The sequence below is a fragment of the Dama dama genome, chromosome 1 (genome assembly GCF_033118175.1).
Source record: "Dama dama isolate Ldn47 chromosome 1, ASM3311817v1, whole genome shotgun sequence".
NCBI classification, from domain to species: domain Eukaryota; kingdom Metazoa; phylum Chordata; class Mammalia; order Artiodactyla; family Cervidae; genus Dama; species Dama dama.
The window spans coordinates 28,876,553-28,901,256 of NC_083681.1; the positions used below are offsets into that span (position 1 = coordinate 28,876,553).

Consider the following 24,704-nt stretch of genomic DNA (forward strand, 5'->3'; position numbering starts at 1 on the left):
TCAGCTGGGGCTCTGTTTTTAATGCCTCAGTTCCCTGGAGGCCAAGTCCTTCTCCACCCTGTGCCCTGTACGTGAGTGGAGTGGGAGGGGGTGCTGGGTGTGGCCGTGTATGTATGTGGGGACACTGGGGGAGGTGGGCATGTGTCACACACATGTGTGAGTCCTTCAAGTGCTTCAGTCCCCGGGTGCTGCTCCAGCCTCAGTCTTGCATGTCGCATCCCTGCCTCCTGCCCGGCAGCTCAGCGGCCTCCTGAGAGAGAAGCGCCAGGAGGTGGAGCGGGAGCACGAGCGGAAGATGGACAGGATGAAGGAGGAGCACCAGCAGGTGGTGGCCGAGGCCAGGCAGCAGTACGAGGCTGAGGTGACTTGGCCACATCCCCTGGTGCACGTGTGTGTGTGTGTGTGTGTGCGCGTGCACACACACACAAACCCATACCCACCCACCCACACCTCGGGGTCCTTCCCAGATGTCCTGAGGGCCTTGGAAGGGGTCAGGGGTGGTGGGAAGCGTTCTTTACTTGCCCCCGGCAGTGGTGAAATCCGGTTTTGCTTTTGTACTAAAGCCTCCCTGCCATCAGGCTGCACTTTGCTCTCCTGTTAATAACAGCCGTGGTGTATTGAGCTTATATGATGTGCCAGCTGCATCCTGAGCTCTTTGCCTGTTAACCTCATTTAGTCTTCACAATACCCTCAGGCGGGGGTGTCCATACTACCGGTCTCTCCATTTTAAAAACAGGAAACTGAGACTTGAGCATAAGCAACTCCCCTAAGCCTCCCTGGCTGAGAAGGAGAGGAGCTAGGATTCAAGCCAAGACTGTCTGACTCCAGAGCCTTCTGATGCGGTTGGTTTAACCGCCAACCCCGTGCCTCCAGGCCTAATAGAAATTCCAGGACTGCAGGAAATAGATTGGCAAGGGAAGGGAAGTAGGGAAGTTGCTCAGTTGTGTCCGACTCTTTGCGACCCCATGGACTGTAGCCTACCATGCTCCTCTGTCCATGGGATTTTTCAGGCAGGAGTACTGGAGTGGGTTGCCATCTCCTTCTCCGGGGGATCTTCCCGACCCAGGGATCGAATCCAGGTCTCCCGCATTGTAGGCAGACGCTTTTCCCGTCTGAGCCACCAATATTTAGATATTACCTGCCCTTCTTCAGCCTCTGGCTTGGAGGGGAAAGTACATGACTAAGTGGACCCACGCTGGCGTGCTCACATTGGGGTGAATGACAGGGAGGGCTGGTGGCTGACTTTAGCCCAGAGCTGGGTGGGCTTCTGTCCCCATTTTCTAGGCTACGCCTCCAGAAACTCGAACCAGTATCCCAGACTCTGCACCAGGGGAGAAATAGCAGCCCAGAGGAAAATGTAGTTGACTCCTTTCCTAAACCAATTCTGCCCTTGTTGAAGAATAGTGACATTTTAGTAAAGACCCCTTCCCTTAAGGAAGGAAGGCTGTGTGTGTTGGGGGTGGTAAGAGAGGCAGGGGTCCACACCAGGGATTTTTCAGGACATCTGTCCAGTGTTGTTTCGGCAGCAGCAGAGGGGGTGCAGGGTTTCTGGGGGCGAGACCACATGGTCCCGGGCCCTCTCTCTCCAAGAGTCGGCCTCAGAGGCCTGGTGGGATCCCTGATCTTACTGACCTGAGGTGGCAGGGCAGGGGGTAGGGGACGGCTCTGGTCGAAGGTTTGGGAGGGGCCGCCGTGGTTTCCCACCGATGGCCCCACCCTCCGTCAGGAGAGGAAGCAGCGGGCTGAGCTCCTCCGGCACCTGACGGGAGAGCTGGAGCGCCTGCGCAGGGCCCACGAGCGAGAGCTGGAGTCGGCGAGACAGGAGCAGGACCGGCAGCTGGAGGACCTGCGGCGGCGGCACCGGGAGCAGGTGGGCCTCTGGACTGACGGTCGCTTGGGGCCCGCCCTCCCCGACCCCTCTACCCGGGCAGAAGAGTGCTGGGGGCTCGGCACTGCCACCGCGGTGGGGTGGAGCCTAACGGCTTCAGAGGTGGGGAGGTCTCTCGCTGCCCATCCCCAAGCTGGGGCATCCTTGCTCTTTTGCTTTCTGGGCCAAGGAGCATCCCCAGGACTAGAAGTGGAGGTCAGTGCACCACGGGCCTTGGGGTTGGTGTCTTTGCCTCTGCTCCCCTCCCCCGCCCCCAAATAAGTAAGGGGTGATGCTCTGCTGGGGGAGCCCAGCCCAGCTTGGAGGACGCGGTGTGGGGCACAGGGTCGTGAACTCCTCCAGGCCCTCAGCTCAGGCCTGGGCGCTGGCTGCACTCCCATTTTTCTCTCCACCTACATTCCGTGCAGGAAAAGAAGCTCCAAGATTTAGAGGCGGAACTTGAAACCAGAACCAAGGATATCAAGGCCCGATTGGCTCAGCTGGATGTCCAGGTGCGGGAGTAGGGGCAGAGGACAGGCTCTCAGGTACCCTTGACCTGGAAGTCAGCTCCCCCAGGAGAGGCCCAGAGTCGGGCAGATGGCCAGACCTTCTGTGCCCCGCAGGAGGAGGCGGCCCGGAAAGAGAAGCAACAGCTCCTCGAAGTGCAGAGGCAGGTCGCGCTGGAGAGCGAGGTGCGTCTGCCTCTCCTCCTGTCCTCCCTCATTGCACTTCCTTCCTTCCCTAGCCCCTTCATTCCCCTGGTCTATCCGGGGAATTGGATTCCAAACTCTGGTGGCTAGCATCCCACAGATTGCCTCTCTGTGCGGGATTAGCTTGGCAACCGGGGGGTGGGGGTGGGGGGCACGGAGGGGGCGGGGCCACGAAGGGGCAGGGCCTGTATCTGCCGTGTGCCGGGTCCAGCCTCTCGCCCAGTGCTTCCCGGTGTCTGCTGCTGTCTGCTCTCTGCCTCCCGCGTCTCCAGGTCCTTCTGTCTTTCCTTCTGCCCCCAGGAAGCCACAGCCACCCATCAGCACCTGGAGGAGGCCAAGAAGGAGCACACCCACCTGCTGGAGTCAAACCGGAAGCTCCGAAGAATCCTCGAGGAGCTTCAGGCCCGCAAGTTGGAGCTGGAGTCCCAGGTGGAGCTGCTGCAGGCCCAGAGTCAGAGGCTGCAGAAGCATGTCAGGTGGTCTGAACCCCTGCGCCCCGCCACCCCTGCGCCTCCCGCCTGCCCTCTGACCTCTGCTGCTCGGGAGCTGTGTCTCCTCGTGGTCCAGTTGGCAAGCGGAGGTGGAGCCAGGCGGAGTGGCTGAGATTTGTAGGGACTTGGAGAGGGATTGGGGGGGGGGAGTGGATTAAGAGGCTGTGACTAGCCTGGGTCCCCTAGTTCTACTGTCCCTGCCCCAGCCCTGCCTCAGCATCTTTAGCAGGATTGAAAGAATGGAGATGGCTCTGTCCCTTCCCCGCTAGGAGTCCTGAAAGGTGCTGCCCGGTCTGCTTCAGCATGTGACCCTGCCTCACCAACTCTTCCCCCCCGCCCCCCCCCCCACCCCAATCTCCCATCACAGCGACCTGGAGGTCAAAGTTCAGAAGCAACAGGACTTGTTGAAAGAGCTGGAGATAAAGGATAGTAATGCTTCCCCACATTTGGAGCCTGATCTCCACCTCGAGGACCTGAGGAGATCCCCCCAGACGGTGAGCTTCTCTTGGAAGGGTCAGGGTTGCTGGAATAGGGCAGGGCTTCACGGGGGGCGGGGCTCTAGGAGGGGTTGAGGTCCAGGAGGGATGGGGCTCCAGCAGGGGAAAGTGGGTAGGAGAGGGGCTCCAGGAAGGGTCCTGACTATTCTGCCTAGGATTTTAGTCTCCTATTCTTATCATTCCTAGCCCTACTTCTCCATCAGTCAAATTAAATCTGTAAGTGACTGGTGCTCAGTGGCTGGCAGAACCATTGTCTGGGCCACTAGGAGGGACTTCGGAGTCCATTGAGCCTGTAGTTATCTGATGTTGTTACATTCAGTGGGCGTTTTCTACTGCGTGTGTCTTCAGTTCAGTTCAGTTGCTCAGTTGCGTGTCTTACACCCAGACTAAAGAGGTATCCTTCTCTCTCTTCCCAGAGCAAGGAGACTGCCTTATCCTTGGACAGGTGCGTTCCAATAACCTGTCCTGCTTTGGGTTGAGGATCCAGGAATAGTTGAGTGAGGACATGCCTCAGGGGTGGGGACTGATGTGGGCCCATGGTCTCCAGTGGGGCTTGGTTCAAGGATAGGGGCTGGGGCACTGAGGAGTCTTCTGTGACAACCCAGGAAGGTGCCCAGGGTGATCACTGACACAGCATGCTAGCATGTACTGACCCTTGCTTGAGGGTCAGGCTGATAGGAGAGTCTGGCCATTTCAGGAGGCCTCAGGCTTGGTCCCTGTCTGGGTCAGGGTGGGAGGACTGAAGCACTCATCCTGTGTGCCGCACACTGTGGGTATCAAGCAGCGGCATCCCCATGCTCTCCTAGCCCTGTGGTCTGTGCTCAGGCTAGACATCTGCTGGGGCAGTGCTCGTGACCCACAGTAGGAGTTCACAGAGCGTGTGTCCCCACTCCACCCCCTGCCCTGTCCTCTTGCAGTGCTCGGCACTATGTCTCTGCTGAGGGGGTGGCTCTCCGCAACGCCAAAGACTTCCTGGTGCGACAGTCACGCTCCATGCGGAGGCGGCAGACAGCTCTGAAGGCTGCCCAGCAGCACTGGCGCCAGGAGGCGGCCAAAGACCTACCAGGCACCACGGCCCTGGAGGAGGTCAGGAGCCCCGGGGGGACTCAGCCACGTGGGGGAGGCCGGGGGCAGGAAGCCGGCCCTCCCTTTGGGCTCCCCTTGAGTGGTCAGGTAGGCCCAGGGTCACTGGACAAGTCTAGGGAGACCAGACAGGAGATGGAGGTTATGGATGACCACAAGGATGGAAGCTCCTTACACTCACCTGGCAGTGTAGAATGCTTTCTCTACTAGGAAATCACTTGGCCCTCACAGAACCAGAGACGATGTACAGGGTTGTAGTGGTGTTCCCATTTTCTAGAAGTTCCACATTGCTTGGCCATTCTATCACACTCAAGACTTTACTCATAAGTGAAAATCTTTTGAGCACCCTCAGCATAAGCCTGAGTTCCCCGTTTTCCTTCTCTGAGACCCTAATTTGTAATGAAAAGGAGACGACTTCATGGTTATTACTAGTGGAATCACACATCTTCTTGCCATGTGAGGATCTTGGCAGAAGATTGTCTGGTCCCTTAGAGTTCCGATGGTGCTCAGAGCTGGTGAGGGATTGTGGGCCCTGTGGCCCCTAAGTCTGACTGGGGAGCAGCAGAGGGTCAGAGGTCAGTTCTTATGGAGGGGTAGCCTTCCAGGGGCATCTGCATTCCACCCCCAGGGCCTGGAATTGCTCTGCTGAATCTCTGCTGTTGAGGATGGGGGTAGTAATGGTAGAACAGTGATGATAATAATAACCATTTGTTTAATAGTAACTGTTTTGAGAATTTATTAGGTGTGGGCATAGTGGAGGGTGCATAGCATACGTTATCTCATCTAATCTTCAAGACCCTATGAAAAGTTTTTTTTTTTGTTTTTAATGAACATCCAGAGTTCAGGAATTTGTTTAAACTCACCAAGATGACCCAGCCAACAAACGGCAGAGCAGGGACTCCTGCATGTGCCCGTGTGGTTAGTCACCATCTTTCTCCTCCCCTTCCTCCCTGGCTGCAGGAGACTAGGCACCTGGATGAGACGAAGTTGGCCATGCGGAAAGGCCATGACCTGCTGAAGAAGGAGGAGAAGCTGCATCAGCTGGAGTCCTGTCTCCGGGAAGAGGTGCAGCCCAGCCTGGCCCTAGCCTCCCTCTTCTGTTCCTGGGATTCGGTGGGGGTTCTTGGGTCCCATGTCGAGGCAGCTTAGGCCCAGGATTGGCAGTAGGCTTGGGGCTTCTGAAAGTGGCCGTGGCTTCAGCTTTGACTGTCGAGCACATTTAGGGGTTTGGGTATCTGTGCCGAGACGTCCTGAGCAGACTTGGATCCTTTTGCTGAAGGTTCTCAGGAGAGGACTGGCCCTGCCCTGGTGCCCGAGGAGAGGTGTGCCTTGAGGGCCAGGAATAGAGGCTCCTCGGTTTCACTCCCTTCCCTGGGCCTTGTAGGCTTTCCTCTGGATGCCTGAGATGGGGACACAGCAGAAACTGGAAAGACACCATGGGGAGTGTTTACTGGGGTGACTCTGGTGACCTTACTGCCTATATCTCCAGTGTCTGAGTTCTCTCAGCCTCACCTGCAGGGCAGCCTGTGCCTCTCCCAGAACTTGGGACCCAAGTCCTCAGCTGTCACGAGGGCAGAAAAACAGGGCAGGTGCCATCCTCATCTGCTGCGTCTTCCCACCAGGCTTCAGATGAGGACACTTTGAGAGGACCCCCCCCAAAGAAGGTGGTGACCTTTGACCTCAGTGACCTGGAAGATGGGAGCAGTGACAGTTCCGACTCCTGTCCTCTGCCTCGCCGTGAGTTGGTGGGGGGGAAGACTGGGATGTCCACGGGGACCAGAGATGCAGCCCCTCCCCACAGCCCTGCAAGAGAGGGCCCCCCCTGCCATGCTGGTCTGGAGCAAGTGGTCAGCAAATGACCTGGCAGGAGTGAGCCGGCTGGGTGTGCAGGGCCCAGAGGCTCAGGGGAGGCCTTTTGAGTGCAGAGGGGACTTGCAGCAAGAGAAGCATCCCTCTTGGCCTTTCCCTCCCCTGCTGTTGCCTGGGAGTCTCTTCTCCCTCTGCCGCTCTGACCTGCACAGGGGCAGAGGGTCTCTTCCTGAAGACGCTCTGGAACACTGAAGCCGTGAGGCTTTTGTTGAGAGGAACAGGGAAGCGGGTAGGGATGTGGGCCAGTAGGGTGCAGTACCAGCCAGGCCGTTCTCCACCCTCCGCCTCTTCCCTTTTCAGGCAACCTGACCCCGAGCCCCACCGTCCCCAACAAGATCCACTATCTGAGCAGCTCCCTGCAGAGTATCAGCAGCCAGCTCAATGGGGTGCTCGGCGTCCTGGGCAGCCTCAACACCCAGCCGCCACCACTCTTCACCTCCATGCCTGTGCCGCCCCCCATCCAGGCCTCCAGGAGTGCCCCAGCTCCCTCCCACCCCTCCCACCCCTCCCAGGCCCGGGGCTCAGCCTCGTCCCTGGCTCAGTCCACGTCTGCCCCATGGACCTGGGACCCGGGGCTGGGCCCCAGGCTCTCTTCCTCTGTGGCTCAGACTGTGGACGACTTCCTGGTGGAAAAGTGGCGCAAGTACTTTCCAAGTAAGCCTCCCTCTGGGCTGTGTGCGGTTCTGGCTCCACCTCCCCACCTCCCTCCTCTGCCTGCCCCTTGGCCCCAGCTTTGGCATGGCCCCCGGACACCGAGGGTCCCTGGGAGGACCTTGCTGCTTGCCCTGTGGCTGGAGGCCCTCTGGGTCAAGGACGGGTTACCTGATGGGGCCTTGATGATGGATTCTAGAGCTCAGCTGAACCTAAGGAGGTCATTTGTCAGAGTTGTGGTCGCTGCCATCTTGTGTGTTATATATTATGGGCCAGGCATTTTATGTATGGTTTTTCATTGAGTCCTTATAATAATCCTCTGAGGTTATTCCACAATATTTATCCCCATTTTACAGGTGAGGAAACAGACTCAGAGGTTAAGTAATATCCTACAGGGGACCCAGGGAGTGAGCAATTGACCCCGTGTCTGTGACTTCGGGGTTTGTAGCCCTTTGGCTATATGTGGCTTCCTCTGGTCTCATGGCCCTGCTGAGTAATGTGAAAATCCATAAAAACAGTTATTTGAAGGAAAAGGTTCTACGTTCCTGTCGTGACCCAAACGGAAAAGTAATTTCAGTTTTAGAAATAAGTAGGACAGTTCCTGGGTACCATCGGTCTCTCACCTCCAACCTCAGAAGCTTTTCCGGTTTTTGGTTTGGGGCACTGCCTTTGCAGCTTCTGGGTGGGGGGAGGTGAGAGGGGGGCTGGCTTGGCTAAACTGCTGCTCCTTTCTGAATGCCTCCCTCACACTTTGCCAGCTGGCATCCCGTTGCTCAGCAGTGGCCCTGCCCCCTTGGAAAACAGGCTGGGCTATGTGTCTGCCAGGTAAGCCTCCCTGTGGGCTCAGGGTGGGGCCCTGCCGCTCAGCTGCAGCTCCCAGGGCAGGTGGGACCTGGTAAAGGGACAGAAGGCCCTGTCACGCCACCCAGACATTAGGTCCCCCAGGCCACGAAGCCGCTGAGGTCCCAGTGGGGCCAGGATGGCCTTACCTGAGCCAGCCCCATGAGGAAGCTCTCTGGTGGCACCCTAGGGAGAAATAGGATCTGGCCGTGGAGTGAGGCCTTCGTCTCTGCCCTGAGCTCTTTGTCTGCTGCGCACGGCTCCCTTCTTCCCCCAGACCTGCTGAGCAACATCTGGAGGGAGGGGGAGCTCCCTGTAGGGGAGACAGATGGGCAATTATTGAAACCTGTTATTAATTTCCCCTTCATCTTATTCCTTGCCAAATGTACCCCCCTTGATGTGTCCCTGCAGGCCCCCAACCATAAGCACAGCCCCTCTTACCCTTTGGCCAGCTTGGGAGCTAATGCTGGGATGGTATTTGAGTTGATAGGAAAGTGTTTGCTGATGAGATTGGCTGGGCACAGGCTGACGTGGGAGCCCTGAAGTCAGGTGCATTCACCCAGGGTGGGGGCTCCACCCTCTTCCCTTTTGGAAACAGATGCTCCTCACCCCAGAGGGGCATTCATGCCAGGCTCCTGCCTCCTTTCCCCTCCCTGCAGTGAGCAGCTCCGCCTCCTGCAGCGTCCCTATTCCCGAGTCCCCGAGGTGGGCATCTCCAACTCTCGGGACATGATCGCGGCTAACCAAAAGTGGCTAGAGCATTACAAGAACCACCCTAAGTTGTATCCTTTTTTAGCTGCCTCCCAAACCCTGATCCCTTCCCGCTCTAACTGCCAGTGCAGGTGGGCCCTAGGGGGGTGGGGTGGGGTGGGGGTCCCAGGAGGGTCCCGTCTGGCCCGTGACTGCTCCCCAGCCGTGCTCAGCTGACTGCAGAGTTCTCCTTCATCTAGTGGCCAGACCTCTCTTCTCCTCGGTGCCCAAGCCAGCGGCTGGTTCCAACCTCCTGCAGCTGGACCTGGATGAGAGCAACAGACTGAAGACCTATCACTACTGAGGCGCTGAGCCGGGAGGGGGGTGGGGGGGGCAGCCTGGCCTCTTGCACCCAGACCATGTGCCCTACTTGCTGCCTGCACTTTACTCCCTCTGATAAAACATTCTCCCGGCCTCCCCTCTGTGCTGCTTGCCTCACTTGGAACTTAGAGGAACCACGGGGGACCAGGGGAAACGGATGGTGTGACCAGGAACAGTAAGCCACCCCTAGACTGTAACAGCTCAGGCCGCCCTGTGTGACTTCTGCGTGAACCTGGCGACACTGACGTGGGGCAGCGCCTTCAGGAGACAGAGGTGGCGCTGGCGGAGCTCCTACTTCAGAGGCCAGGGGACTCCCTGGGAGTGGAAACAGTCTCTTGGACCCGTGGGGCCCGCTTGGAGCTCTCAGGGTCACATGTGTGGTCCCTCACTCCCCAGAACAAAGTCCCCCCGGCATGTTTGTACTCTGGGACCAGGGCCCGCCTCTCTAATACCTCAGCCCTGTAGAGATCAAGCTTTTTTTTTTTTTTTTTTTAAACCGTCCCCTTTCCTGAGCACTCTGTCTTACCTTTTGACTTATCTCAGGATTGGACCCAGAGCCCTGTGGGCGGTGGCTGGACACTGGCCCCAGAAGTCTTGCCACCGGTCTTCCTTCTGCTCGTCCTGGGCTTTCCTCAGGGGCATGTCCTTCCCCCCGCCCTGGGGCTCCTCCCCAGAGCACCCCAGCTACATTCTCAGGTATCAAGCACCCAGCTTCCAGGAAGCCAGTGAGCCATAGGAAGAGACCAGGAGGGCTTACCTTGGTTTCGTCTTCCTGGATCACCTCGGGTATATATGTGTGTGGTTTCCATCTGTCTTTTCCACCTGTGCCACCCCTGCCGCCCCTTCTCAGAGCCTGGGCACTTGTTCTGAAGGAGGTGAGGGGCTGGGCCCATGCCTGCCATCTGGCACAGCACCCTGCTACCCTTCCCATGTCAGCGGGCCCCTTGAGGGGACATGCTGGGGTGTTCAACATCTGCCCCATCGTTTAAATGCCCCCCTTTTTCTCATCTTGAAAGCTGTGGGGGTTCCTCTCCAATGCCTAGAAACCACCTCTCCACCATCCCACTCCTCGTTTCTTTCTATAAGGAACTAAGATGTCATTGGCTTGTTTACCTGCAGGTCCTTTTTCGGCATCAGTCTGCCACATAGGATGTCCATTTTGTTCATTCTGTGTGCTTTGGGAATAGCTCATGTGCTGCAACCAACTTTGGTGACAATCCTGTGTTTTCTACATCAATTAAATCTCTGCAGGTCCATTTGCTACACAGTCGCTGCGTGAATGTGTCTTCTTCTTTTTGAAGGCCTTTGCTTCCTTCTGCTTAAGCATAAAGGGAAGGAAATGAATAGTCACAGAACAGCTAGGGCTGTCCTGGTGGCTCAGTGATAAAGAATCTGCCTGCCAGTGCAGGAGACACAGGTTGGATCCCTGGTCTAGGAAGATCCCATGTGCTGCGGACCAGCTAAGCCTGTGAACCACAACTGCAACTACCGAGCCTGTGCTCTAGAGCCCATGCTCTGCATCAAGAGAAGTCACTGCAATGAGAAGCCCATGCGTTGCAACTGGAGAAAGCCCACGTGCAGCAACAAAGACCCAGCAAAGACACTCATAGAATATTTTTCAAAAAGAATACCTCAGTATCGAATCTAATTACAACAAACCTGTGATGTAGTTAGTTTCAGCTCCATTTCTGTGAGTGAGAAAATCAGGGCTCAGAGGTCTTTTAAATGCCTGAAGCTCCCTACAAGCATGGAGCCTCACAGCTCATGTGTGTGTCCTCAGAGCACCCTGTCCCCCTGGAGTAGTGCTGTTCTCCCTCATCACCCCCCAGCTCCACCTACCAGCTGGAGACTCACCATGCCATTTCCCAGGGGCTACTCGACCCTGTCTCTTCACACAGACAGAGGTGAGCTCCCTGAAGTTCTAAGCTGGCAAAGTCACCTGGCTTGTTTTCCTGCTCCAGTGGTGTGAATAGCCTGTGTGGTCTTAGATTTATAGCAACAAAATTGCCAGAAGAACCAGCCGAGAAGGTTGCATTTCATGGACTTGCAAAAGAAAACCAACCTAAAAGACAAGACAAAGGTACCTAGCCTTTTGAGTCTGAGCTGCTCTGAGGATGGGAGGGAGGAAGGTGCTGAGAGGAGCCTACAGATGACTTGGTTCAGCCCACTCACAGCGGAGGAGGTGGCCCAGAGAGATTCCGGGAGAGGCCAAAGGTACAATCGGTGCAGCAGAGGTGAGACCAGACCTGAGCAGTCCTGACTGGGGCTTCAGGAAAGAGTATTTTTAAAAAGGTACTTATTTTGAACAGGCTCTGCATTCACATGGCGTCATATTTAACTAGTACAAAAGTCAGTTCATCCATAGGCCATCTTGAAGTTAACAAATATACCAGTTCTTTCTGGAGATTTTATGCAAATACAAAAAAACAAAACAAACAAAAAAAACTGTTCTGACTCACTATTACAGGTGGGATAAGGGCCATTCCTGCTGTGGGGATCAGACAGTTTCCCAGAGCTCTTCTGTGATATGTTTATTTCCTCTTTTTCTTAAGGGAGACGCATTGGGCATGATTATAGCCCCTCTACCATGGAAGCTTCCACACAGAATAGCTGTTTGGGGAGTGGGGAAATAATCCTGGCCTTTGGACACCTGGTTTACTTTTCGCTCTGACATTTACAAGCTCTGTGACCTGAACAGGTCCTTTCTGGGCCCGTGTCTTTCCTGGTCAAGAGCTTGAAACCCGAATCCACAGTCCAGGGATGAAGCAGGGTGAATGTCTCAGACTTGGTGACTGAGAGGTCTGCCCTGGGTGGGGAGCTACCTCATCCAGTGGCCTAACACAGGGCTGGGGTGGGGAGGGGTGCTGGCAGCTGTTGTCGCCTATCCCTCCAGCAGCTTCTTCGGGGAAGGCAGGGAAGTGATAGTTAAAAAAAAAATGGAGCACCTGCCCCTCAGCAGTGTTGATGAGCTGGAACATCTCATTCCTCCTTTAGACCTGCGTCTCCAATCTTCCTCTCCTGCCTCCCTGATTGACTTTGCCACCTCCAGCAGGTACATACACAGAGGGCCCAGGGAAGGGCAGTGTAACGCCACTTTTCATTATGGAGGAGAGGTGCATCTGCTCTTGAGGGGTCCTGCTCAGGTTTAAATGCAGTGGAAGTGTGAATCAAAGGTTCCCACTTTATCCTCTCTGTGGCTTGATTCTCACATCTTTAAAATGGGGTTAATAGCAAAATCTAGCCAAACTGAACAACAACAAAACACTAACCCAGTCGAAAAATGGGCAGAAGACCTAAATAGACATTTCTCCAAAGACAAACAGAGATGCTCATTATCACTAAGTATTAAGAGAAATGCAAACCAAATCTACAGTGAGGTACCACCTCACATCAGTCAGAATGGCCATCACTAAAAAGTCTACAAATAACAATTGCTGGAGGGGGTGTGGAGAAAAAGGAACGCTCCTACACTGTTGGTGGGAATGTAAACTGGTGCAGTCAGTATGGAAAACAGTACGGAGGTTCCTCAAAAAAACTAAGACTAGAGTTGCTGTATGATCCAGCAATCCCACTCCTGGGCGTATATCCAGACGAAACCGTAATTCAAAAAGATACACGCACCCGTATGTTCATAGCAGCACTGTTCACAATAGCCAAGACATGGAAACAACCTGAATATCCATCAACAGATGAATGGATAAAGAACATATGGCACATACATACAATGTAATCCTACTCAGCCATAAAAACAGTGGAATAATGCCATTTGCAGCAACATGAATAGATCTAGAGATTATCATACTAAATGAAGTAAGAGAAAGACAAATACCATATGATATCGCTTATATGTGGAATCTAAAATATGACACAGATGAACTTATCTGAAACAGAAACAGACTCACAGATCTATAGAGAACAGATTTGTGGGATTGGGAGTTTGGGATTACAGATGCAAATGAGTATATATAGGATGGATAAATAGCAGGGTCCTACTATATAGCACAGGGAACTATATTCAATATTCTGTTTTAAACCATAACAAAAGAATTTGAGAAAGAAATATATAGCTCAGTCACTTTGCTGGATAGCAAACATTGTAAATCAACTATTACAATTTAAAAATAAAAAGATTTAAAAATAGGAGTATCTAGCCCATAAAGTTCTCAGAACAGTGTTCAACACATAGTAAGGGGAATGATGTCACCAAGATGGTGACATAAGGTATTCCTGACTTTCCCCCATTCACAATAGCAACTATCAACTATTCATGGATAAGACACCACTGAGAGAATCCTAGAACCTGGGAGCAAGGCTGAAGCACCCTCTGTACCACAGAGACCCAGACATACTGCCTTAGAGGGGTAAGAGGGACAGCTGCACACGGACCACATTGCCCCTCCCCCGAGCTGGCACAGCCCCACATGGAGACTGCTTCCTCCAGAGGGAAAGAGCCTGGGGGTGACATCCAGCAGCCCCAGCACTGTGGGTCAGTTCACAGGAGCCCTTGCTGTGGTGTCACCCCACTGGGATCACAGGAGACTGCGAGGCTCAGCCACTGGGAATCTGATGGGGAAGGGGAGGGGCTTCCAGCACCGGGTCTTGGCAGACCAAATTTGTACCTGCAGAGCCCAATTACAGTCCCAACATGTGGCTTTGCTCATCTGCAGAGCAAGTCAATGGTGCCACATGGCCAGGGAACTTGGCAGAGTGCAGGTCTGCATGACTCAGGTCCTCAAATGAGGAGTTCCACCAGCCCCAGAGCCTGGTCAGCTCACTTCAGGGTGGAAGAATTGAGTTATACAGTCCTACCAGCTGTGGCGTGCCTCTCAGCTTCTCCCAGCCAGAAAGCCTACTCAGGAAAAATCTGGGAGTTGTCTGAAGTGGGCCTCCCAGTCCCACCCAGGCGAGAGAACAGACATAGCCTTACCTGCTGCCAATTTGGTTTTTGGCCCATTAAGAGGAAGGGCTGCTTGAGAACACCTGAAAAGTGCTGTGTAATCCAGCAATGCTTGAGCCCAGAGGCAGGTGGGCAGAGCTGATCATCCCTAGAGAAAGGGCAGTAGCCCTGGTCAGGCCAGGGAACTTGGGGCACAGGTTGGCTTGAGTCAAGACCACAAAGAGCCTTACTGGCCTTGGAGCTGTCCTCCCAAGAACAGCTGGGCAGAGAAACTAATTCATAGCTCCACTTATTGTTAAATGCAGCCATTAGCCCACCTGACCAGAGAATCTTCTGAGAGAGAGGCTGCATATAGCCCATCCAACAGTCCTGCTTATAGTGTCACTTGGGCAGAGAGCATAGCCCATGGCTTTCCCTGTCTTTAGAGCAAAGCTGCTGGCCTTACCTGACGAGGATATCCAGTGCACAACTTTTGCCTGATTTGGGTTCCCAAACAAGGAGCATGCAGACCCTGGGTCCCATTCCTCTGTCCCATGAGGGCAAGGGAAACTAATCCATAGCCCCATCAACTGCTAAGTATAGTACCCAGCCCCACTGTGTAGGAAGCCTGACCAGAGAATTCAGGCAACCGCAGAGCCTATCCTACAGCCTCCTTTGGCTAGAGAACCATGCCAGCAGTCTTATCCAACTGTTCTTAGCCAGTGGTACCTCACTTCCAAACTTCAGAGCTTAAACAATTGCCTCAAACAGGAATAGATCCTATTAGTAGGCCCCACCTGCCCAAGGACATTACCAACAGATATATCCAGAGCTAAACTGAGCTGACAGGTGAATTATCTCTGTCAAAGCAAACCTGCAAAGACTGGGAAACCCTTACTCATGTGGGAAGATACCAACATAAATAATCAAGGATCATGAATAGTCAGATAAGTATGAGACCAAAGGAAACTAGTAAAGTTCTAAAAACTGACTTTAGAGAAATGGAGATCTATATTCTGTCAAAGAATTCAGATTAATGCTCTTAAAGGAGTTTAGTGAGCTACAAGAATACAAGATGACTAAAAGGCATTAGGAAAACAATGCATGATCCCAACAAGTTCAGCAAAGAAATAGAAACCATCAAAAACAAAGGAATCCTAGAGCTGAAAAATATAATGGAAGAATTCAATATAGAGTTAAAAAAAAAAAAAAAAAGAAAGCAGACTCAGCATTCAGAAGAATCAGTAACCTGGAAGATAAGAAATTTAAAACTGTACAGTCAGAGAAGCAAAAAGAAAGGAAAAAGAAAGTGAAGAAAGCCTATGGAACTTATGGGACACATTAAAAAGAAACAATATTCACATTATGGGAATTCTGGAATGATAAAAAGAAATGGATAGAAGGTATATTTAAAGCAATAATGGCTGAAAACTTCCCAAACCTGGGGATAGAAATAGATATCCAGATCCAAGAGAACCTCAAATAGGTTGAACCTGCATAGGGCTGAAGTGAGACACATTATAATTAAATTGTCAAAAGTCAAAGAATTTTTAAAGCAGCAAGAGAAAAGTTATGTATAAGGGGAGACTGTTTGCAAATTTCTCAACATAATTTTTTTAGGTCAGAAAAGAAGGAGATAATATATTTAAAATATTGAAAGAAAGAAAAAAAAAAACCTGTCAACCGAGAGTACTATATTAGATGAAACTGTCCTTCAGAAATGGAGGGATAAAGACTTTCCTGAACAAACAAAAGCTGAGGGAATTCACCATTAGCCCTGCCCTATAAGAAAAGTTAAAAGGAATTCTTCGAGTGGAAATAAAAGGACTCTAGTTAGCATCATAAAAACTTATGGCAGTGTAAAACTTGCTAACAGTAAATATACAGTCAGATTCAGTAATAGTAGTGTGTAATTCACAACTCTAGTTTAAAAGTTAGAAAACAAATGTAGTTAAAAATAACCATTTTAACAATATTCTTTTAGTTATACAATGTAGAAACATGTAAATTGTAACATCAATACTCTAAAATGTGAGGGGAAGAAGTAAAAGTGGCAAGCTTTGAAATTCTATTGAAGTTATCAGTTTAAAATAGTGTGTTACCACTGCTGTATTTAAAATAGATAACCAACAAGGACCTAATGTATAGCACAGGGAATGCGGCTCAATACACTTTAATAATCTAAATGGGAAAAGAATTTGAAAAATAAATACATGTATATGTATCACTGAATCACCTTGCTGTATACCTGAAATTAAAACATTGTTAATTATCTATAATATAAAAATTTAAAGAAATAGGGAATTACGATTTTAAGATATTTTATTTAAGCCTCATGGTAACCACAGGGAAAAACCTGTAGTAATTATACGCAAGAACGTGATAAACAAGTCAAAACATTTTGATACCACAAGACATCAAAACACACAAAAAGACAGCAGGATAAGAAACAATGAACAATAGACCTAGAAAATGAAATGGCAGCAGTCCTTATTTATCATCAATACCTTAAATGTAAACAGATTAAACCCTTCAATTAGAAGACACAGAATGACTGAATGGGAAAAAAAAGATCCAAAGAGCTCTGCCCCCGAGAACAGAGCGGCAGCCGCTTTCGCGGTCCCGCGGGGAATTCAGCTGCGGGTGTTCGCTGAGCGGCTGCTGCGAGGAGGGGTCCGGGAGCTCCTCCGGCCGCGACCTGTAGGGAGCACCGCCGGCTCGGAGCGCGGCTTCAGCCTGTCTCTCAGTCGGGGCACGGTCATTGCAGAGCGCTGGTGGAAGGTGCCGCTAGCGGGAGAAGGCCGGAAACCGCGCCTGCACCGGCGACACCGCGTCTACAAGCTCGTGGAAGATAGGAAACACTGGCCCAAAGGCAGCCTGGAGCTCATCCTCACCCAGTCTGCGGACTAACTTGGAGTCCGAGGTGACCTGGTCTCGGTGAAAAAAATCTGTGGGCCGTAATCGACTACTTCCTGAAGGACTGACTGTATGCATCTCCTGAAAACAAGAAGCTGTTTGAAGAGGAGAAATTGCTGAGACAAGAAGGAAAACTAGACAAGATCCAGACCGAGGCAGGTGAGGCGACAGTGAAATTTCTGAGGAGTTGTCACCTGGAGGTAGGAATGAAGAACAATGTCAAATGGGAGCTAAACCCTGAAATAGTTGCCCGCCACTTTCTCAGAAATCTTGGCGTTGTGGTTGCCCCACATGCATTAAAGTTGCCCGAAGAGCCCATCACCCAGAGGGGTGAGTACTGGTGCGAGGTGACGATAAATGGACTTGACACTGTGAAGGTACCTATGTCCGTGGTGAACTTTGAGAGGCCCAAAGTCAAAAGATAAAAGTACTGGTTAGCCCAGCAAGCTGCCAAGGGAATGGCCTCCACCAGCTTCCAGAAGATCTGAACCTGTTCTCCCTCGAAAGCAGCGAAGCAGAAACAGAGGAAAGGCGGAGCAAAGATGAACCAGCACTGTGATACTGCTCCTAGCTCTAACCAAATAGGGAATTTTAGAGAGCGTATGGAGGCAGCAACAGCAAACCAGACTGTATGTATGTGTTGAATCATCCATATTTGCCATCTTTAACAGTTATCACTTTGGCCTTATTGGGGATACCTGCTCCAGAAGTACAGGCTGTGGATTTGATAAGCTAAATGTTAATAGACCAAAGGAGTCTAGATCCTATTTAGCCTCTTCCTTCATTGGAATTCATTGCAATAAATGGTAGAGCTAGCTAGCTTATTCTCATCATCCAAAGTGAACATTGTATCTAAGAAAAAATAAAAAGCTTGTGTTCTTAAAAAAAAAAAAATCCAAAGATGTGCTGCCTTCAGGAGAATCATTTTAGCCTTAAAGCCATATAGACTAAGAGTAAAGGGATGGAAAAATGTTTTAAACAAATTGTAAGAACAACAGCAAAGCAGGGGTAACTATACTTACATCAGACAAAACAGACTTTAAAAGTGATAAAGAGACAAAATCATTATATAATGATCAGGGGGCCAATATATCAAGAAGATAAAGTAATTGTAAATATTTATGTGCCCAACGTTGGAGCACATAAACACATAAAGCAAAAGTTAAGAGCTAAAAGGAGAAATAAACAGCAATACAGTAATAATTGAGGTCTTTAATACCCCACTCTCAACAATGGATAGATCATCTAGACAGAGAATTAATAACAGTGAATTTGAATAAGACTAGACCAAGTGAACCAAACAAACATATATAGATGTTCTATTGGACAATAGAATATATATCCTTCTCAAGTGCACATGAAAATTTTCTAGGATAGACCATGTATTAGGTCACAAAACAAGCCTCATAAAATTCATGAAGACTGAAATCATACCAAGTATCTTCACTGGTAACAATGGTATGAAACTAGAAATCAGTAAGAGGAGGAAAATGGAAAATTCACAAACATGGAAATTTGCCAACACTCTTATGAACAACTATGGATCAAAGAAGAAATTAAAAGGGAAATAAGAGTACCTTGAAACAAATGAAAATAGAAACACAATGTATCAAAACTTATGCAATGCAACAAAAGCAATTCTAAGGAGAAAATTCATTAAAAAAAAAAAAAAAGTCCAAAGAAACAACTTTATGCCATAATGAGCTTGAGGGGGAAAAAAAAATTGAGCCCAAGGTTAGCAGAAGGAAGAATTAGTAAAGACTGTGTGTGTGTGTGTGTGTTCAGTTGCTCAGTTGTGTCCGACTTTTTGTGACCCCCATAGACTGCAGCCCACCAGACTCCTCTGTCCATGGGATTTTCCAGGCAAGCATATTGGAGTGAGTTGCCATTTCCTACTCCAGGGGATCTTCCTGACTCAGGGATTGAACCCACATCTGCTTTGGCAGGCAGATTCTTTACCACTGAGCCACCTGGGAAGCCAGTAAGATTAAGAGTAGGAATAAACAGAGAACAGGAAAACAATAGAAAAGATCAGCCAAACTAAGCTGATTCTTTAAAAAGATAAACAAAATTAACAAACCTTTAGCTACACTAACCAGGGGAAAAAAGAAGGACCCAAATAAAAACTATAAACAAAAAAGGAGTCATTACAACTAATACCCCACAAAGTATCCTAAGAGGCTAATGTGAACAACCGTACACAAGAAAACTGGACGACCTAGAAGAAATGGAAGGATTCTTTGAAACATACAAACTACCAAGACTGGATCAGGAAGAAATAAAAAGTCTGGATAGACCAATTACTAGTGATGAGATTGAATCAGTAGTAAAAATATCTCTCAGTGAAGAAAAGTCCAGGACCAGATAGCTTCACTGGTGAATTTTACTCAACATTTAACAAATTAATAATCCTTCTCAAACTCTTTCTAAAAATTATGAGCTGAAAACACTCCTAAACTTATTTTACAAGGTCATTGTTACCCTAATATCAAAGCCAGAAAGGGAGCTACCAGAAAATAAGACCCTGATGAATAGAGATGCAAAAATTTCAATAAAATACTAGCAAAGTGAATTCAGCAGCACATTAAAAGGATCATTCACCATGATCAACTGGGATTTATATGTGGGGTGCAAGAATGGTTTAACATATGTAAATCAATAGATGTGACATATCGCATTAATAGAATAAAAGAAAAAACCATGTGATCTCAACAGACTCATGAAAAGCATTTGACAAAATTCAATATCTATTCATGATAAGAACTCTAGACAAATTAGGAATACTAGGAATGTACTTCAACATAATAAAGGCCATTTATGATAAGCCCACAGCTAATTTCATACTCAGTGATAAAATGTTGAAAGCTTTTTTTCTAAGATTAAGACAAAGGTTCCTACTCTCACCACTCCTATTCAACAGAGGTGATTAGGTGAGAAAAGAAATATAAGGCATCAGAATTATAAAGTAAGATGTAATATTGTCTCTATTTGTAGATAACATGATTTTATATTCAGAAAATCATAAAGACTCCACCAAAAAAAATACTAGATCATGACTTCAGTAAATTGTAGGATACAAAATTAACAAAATCAGTAGTGTTTCTATATGCTAACAGCAAATTATCTGAAAATGAAATAAAAAATCCATTTACAATAGCATCAAAACCAATAAAATACTAAGATATATTAAAGAGGTATAAGATCTCTATTCTGAAAACTACAGGATGCTTATTGATGAAAGAAATTGAGAAAGAAATAAAATAAATATTCATAAAATGGAAGAATAGTTAGAATGTCAATACTAATCAAAGCTATAGACTCAATGCCATCACTATCAAGATTTCAATGACTTTTTAATAGAAGTGAAAAAACATTAAAGTTTATGTGGAACCATAGAAACCCTGAATAACCAAGACAACCCTGAGAAAGAAGAACTAAGCTGGAGGTGTGATATTCCCTCCTTTCAAACTGTATTACAAAGCTGTAGTAATCAAAACAGTATGATACTGGAATAAAATAGACAAATAGACCAATGGAACAGAATTGAGGCCCTAGAAATAGACCCAAGTATATATGTGTGTGCTAAGTTGCTTCAGTCATGTCTGACTCTTTGCAACCCTATGGACTGAAGTTCACCAGGCTCCTCTGCCCTTGGGATTTTCCAGGCAAAAATATTGGAGTGGGTTGCCATGTCTTCCTCCAGGGGATCTTCCTGACCCTGTGATCGAACCCACATCTTTTATGTCTCCTACATTGGCAGGTGGGTTCTTTACCACTAGCATCACCTGGGAAGCCCCAAGTACAGTCAATATTTGATAAGAGATATTTGATAATATTTGATAAGAGAGTCAAGAATACTTAATGGAGGAAACACAATCTCTTTGATAAATGAAGCTGGGAAAATTGGATATTCACATGTAAAAGCATGAAACTAGACCCCTGTCTTACACCACTCACAAAAATTTACTTGAAATGGATTCAAAAATTAAATGTAAGACCTGAAATCATGAAACTTCCAGAAGAGAACCTAGGAAAAAAACTCCTTGATGTGGGCCTTGGCAATGATTCTTTGGATATGACACCTAAAACAGAGCTACAAAATAAAAAACAAGTGGGACTACAAAAAGTTAAAAATTTTCTGTACAGCAAAAGAAACAAAGTGAAAAGATAACCTGTGGAATGGGGAAAGATATTTGTAAGCTGTATATCTGATAAGGGTTAATATCTAAAATATATAAAGAATTTATACACCTCAATAGTAAAACTCCCAATAATCCAGTTAAAAATGGGCAAAATCCTGAAGAGACATCTTTTCCAACTAACAGGTACATGAAAAGATGGTCAGCATCACTAGTCATAGGGACGTGCAAGTCAGACCCACAAATAGGTATCACCTCATGCCTGTTAGAATGAAAGTGTTGGTTGCTTAGCCATGTCCAGCTCTTTGTTAGAATGGCTGTCATCAGAACGAGGAGAGAGAACTGCTGGCAAGAACGTGGAGAAAAGGGAAACCTTGTGCATTGTTTGTGGGGCTGCAAATTGGTATAGCCACTGTGGAAAACAGTATACTCGGGGGCTTCCCTGGTGGTCCAGGGGTTAAGAGTCCGTCTTCTGATGCAGGGATGAGGGTTTGATCCCTGGTTGGGGAACTAAGGTGCCACATGGAGAAGTTGGTGGCACAAAGGCTGCCCGCGGTGGCCTGTGGGCTCCTCTAGCTGTAGAGCGCTGGCTCTAGAGGAACTGGGCTCTGTGGCTGCGATGTACGGGCTTCCCTACATGCAGCACAGGCTTGGTTACTCCACATCATGTGGGATCTTAGTTCCCCAACCAAGGATCAAACCTAAGTTTTGGACAAATGCATAAAGAAGTTGTGGTACATATATACACAATAGGATACTATTTAACCTTAAAAATTGAGGAAATTGACAAAGCCAACATGGTTGTCCTTGTCTTCAAGGACCTTCAAGGCCTTATGCTAAGGAAGACGGAGAAAGACAAATATTGTATGATCTCACTTATATGTGGAATCTAAAAATAACAAACTAAAACAAAAAAATTTTGTTTGGTTGTTGGACTGGGGTTCTCTGACCAGCATCATTGCTTTGAGGCTGAGCCACACGTTTTTGTTTTCATAGGAGTTATACTTTCTTAAAGGTAGTTGTAAAGATATGAAGGTGTCCATGATACTTCATGAACAGAGTGCCTAACACAGTAGACTCTCCAACAGAGCAGCAGTTATTATTGTGTTACACTGGATTATTTTCTCATGTCTTAGCACTCTATGCTGAGAGAACCAAGGTTCATGAGACCTCAGTCTTCATTGGTCTTCCATGATCATTTCTCCCACTCTTTACTTGCCATCCATCTATCTAACATGTTATGCACTTCTGTTATGTCAAGCACTGTCCTGGTTAACTGGGAAGGGATAGGGCCATTCTCTGCCATTGGTGGTACCAAGACTTTGGGTGAAAGTCAGAAAGGCAGACCAGGCTTACTGTAAACGGGGCAATGCTAGCAGAGCTGTCCAAAGGTGAAACGTGCTGGCTTGGGAAGTGATGCATTCTCTATCAGGAGGTAAAGCATGTGAAGGCCAGGTAATCCTTACTTATTGCAGAAGAGGTTCAAGATTTGGATGGAAGTCTGAACTAGGTAACCTTGAAGGCATTTTTGAATCCTGAGAGTCACTGATCCTTAGAGACACTAAAACCAAACATGGATCACCTCCAGGGTAACACACATCTGATGGCTGTTGCCCTTTCTTCCTAAGAGCCTTGCTGCCACTGCCCAGATGATATGGATTCTGGGAGGAGGGACAGAGCCCTGATTGGTTCCCTCACCCTCATCCTACACAGTTACCCTCCCCTTTCTGAACTCCTCAGCTGCCGTTCCCCAACACTTCGCCTGCATAGGTGTGGGTGAAGCAGAGATGGCATTTGTGGAGATGTCCTGAATCTGAGTTATGGAGGGAAGGTTTCTATGGGGGGTCAAGTTCCTCCTCATCTTCCGCGTAGGTTAAGAAGGTGCTAGCTGTTGTTAAGGTAAGTGCCGAAATCTCAGTGACTTAACAAAAGTTGGTTGTTTTGCTCATAGAAAGTCCAGTTGGGGGCAGCATGGTGGCGGGGGCGGCTGAGGCAGCGGCGGCCGTGGTGGAGGTCAGCTCAGCCGGGCAGTTTGCGGAGCTGCTGCGCCTCAGAGCCAAGTCCCTTCTTGTGGTCCATTTCTGGGCACCATGGACTCCGCAGTGTGCTCAGATGAACGATGTGATGGCAGAACTCGCCAAAGAGCACCCACAAGTCTCGTTTGTGAAGTTGGAAGCAGAAGCTGTTCCTGAAGTATCTGAAAAATATGAAATTAGTTCTGTTCCCACCTTTCTGTTTTTCAAGAATTCTCAGAAAATCGACCGATTAGATGGTGCCCATGCCCCAGAGTTGACCAAAAAAGTTCAGCGACATGCATCTAGCGGCTCCTTCTCACCAAGTGGTGGTGAGCACCCGAAGGAAGACCTCAGCCTGCGCCTGAAGAAGTTAACTCACGCTGCCCCCTGCATGCTGTTCATGAAGGGAACTCCTCAGGAGCCGCGCTGCAGTTTCAGCAAGCAGATGGTGGAAATTCTTAACAAACATAATATTCAGTTTAGCAGTTTTGACATCTTCTCAGATGAAGAAGTTCATCAGGGCCTCAAAACCTATTCCAATTGGCCCACCTATCTCCAGCTCTATGTTTCTGGAGAGCTCATAGGAGGACTTGATATAATTAAGGAGCTAGAAGCATCTAAAGAACTAGATACGATTTGCCCCAAAGCCCCCAAGTTAGAGGAAAGGCTCAAAGTACTGACAAATAAAGCTTCTGTGATGCTCTTTATGAAAGGAAACAAACAGGAAGCTAAGTGTGGCTTCAGCAGACAGATTTTGGAAATACTAAATAGTACTGGGATTGAATATGAGACATTTGATATATTGGAGGATGAAGAAGTTCGGCAAGGATTAAAAGCTTACTCCAATTGGCCAACGTACCCTCAGCTGTATGTGAAGGGGGAGCTTGTCGGAGGACTGGACATTGTTAAGGAACTGAAAGAAAATGGGGAGTTGCTGCCTATACTGAAAGGAGAAAATTAATGAACGTTAGACTTGGTGCCCACCCACTGCAGGAAGGCTTCCTCCAGCAAAGCAGTTCAGGATTTAGTCCTCAGAAACGGACTAGGAGGAGAAAATGCTCATCCCCAGTTACGCTTTGTGTATTTCACAAGGCTGTGCTAAATAACGTATGTGACCTTTTTTTTCCACCAAAAATAGAATGCAATAAACATCTTCAAGTTCAATTAAAAAAAAAAAAAAAAAAGTCCAGTTGGCATGGGTGGGGGTGGGGCACAGATTTGCATAGATGTATAGGAACCCAGGCTGACTGAGGCTCTGCCATCCATAGTAAGTGGCTTTTGAGCTTGCATTGACATCCAGTTGGAGAAAGTGATGGGTGGCTAAGTCAGGCCTGAAAATAGCATGCATCACTTATACCACATTCCACTGGACGGAACTTAGTCTTAGGGCCCTATCCAGAAGTCAGGGAACTAGAAACTGTAGTCACTAGCAGGGCAGCCACTTCCCAGCACCTATGTAAAATGTGAGTGTGTGTGTGTGTGTGAGTGTGTGTGTATAGTGGGGTAAGCATGAGGCTTTGGCAGGCAACTAGTTGTCTCCGATATATTCTCTTCCCCCAGGCTTCCATTTTCAGGACTCTGCCAGTTTTGACACACAGCAGACAGAGAGCCCTTTGAACATTAGAACTGATCCACTGGCCCTTTGCAGCCCCAGTGCTTAGCTCAGTGGTTGGGCATAA

General features: G+C 48.8%; 2 protein-coding genes and 1 pseudogene across 9 annotated transcripts in view; all 3 read left to right on the forward strand.

Annotated features, from left to right (window-relative positions):
- CEP164 (centrosomal protein 164) overlaps nt 1-10,346 on the forward strand; it is a 71,809-nt gene extending 61,463 nt beyond the window's left edge. For 7 of the 8 annotated variants that reach the window (XM_061145104.1, XM_061145105.1, XM_061145106.1 and 4 more), the window contains 14 exons: nt 239-361; nt 1,727-1,870; nt 2,296-2,379; nt 2,491-2,559; nt 2,878-3,053; nt 3,436-3,562; nt 3,982-4,010; nt 4,483-4,651; nt 5,609-5,713; nt 6,271-6,385; nt 6,818-7,171; nt 7,927-7,993; nt 8,668-8,790; nt 8,966-10,346. In XM_061145104.1, the coding sequence (XP_061001087.1) occupies nt 239-361; nt 1,727-1,870; nt 2,296-2,379; nt 2,491-2,559; nt 2,878-3,053; nt 3,436-3,562; nt 3,982-4,010; nt 4,483-4,651; nt 5,609-5,713; nt 6,271-6,385; nt 6,818-7,171; nt 7,927-7,993; nt 8,668-8,790; nt 8,966-9,062 (1,782 nt within the window). In that variant the 3' untranslated portion in view covers nt 9,063-10,346. Of the gene's footprint in view, nt 1-238; nt 362-1,726; nt 1,871-2,295; nt 2,380-2,490; nt 2,560-2,877; nt 3,054-3,435; nt 3,563-3,981; nt 4,011-4,482; nt 4,652-5,608; nt 5,714-6,270; nt 6,386-6,817; nt 7,172-7,926; nt 7,994-8,667; nt 8,791-8,958 lie in introns of all 8 variants that reach the window. The other variant, XM_061145107.1, reaches the window with a different exon arrangement.
- Nucleotides 10,347-16,505: 6,159 nt separating this feature from the next.
- On the forward strand, nt 16,506-17,375 carry LOC133067003 (large ribosomal subunit protein bL9m-like; annotated as a pseudogene).
- A 5,603-nt stretch (nt 17,376-22,978) lies between these two features.
- On the forward strand, nt 22,979-24,181 carry LOC133046076 (glutaredoxin-3-like). Its single transcript, XM_061128971.1, has one exon. It carries the CDS (start codon nt 22,982-22,984, stop codon nt 23,984-23,986), a length of 1,005 nt encoding a protein of 334 aa, XP_060984954.1. The 5' UTR covers nt 22,979-22,981; the 3' UTR covers nt 23,987-24,181.
- The last annotated feature ends 523 nt before the right edge of the window (nt 24,182-24,704 follow it).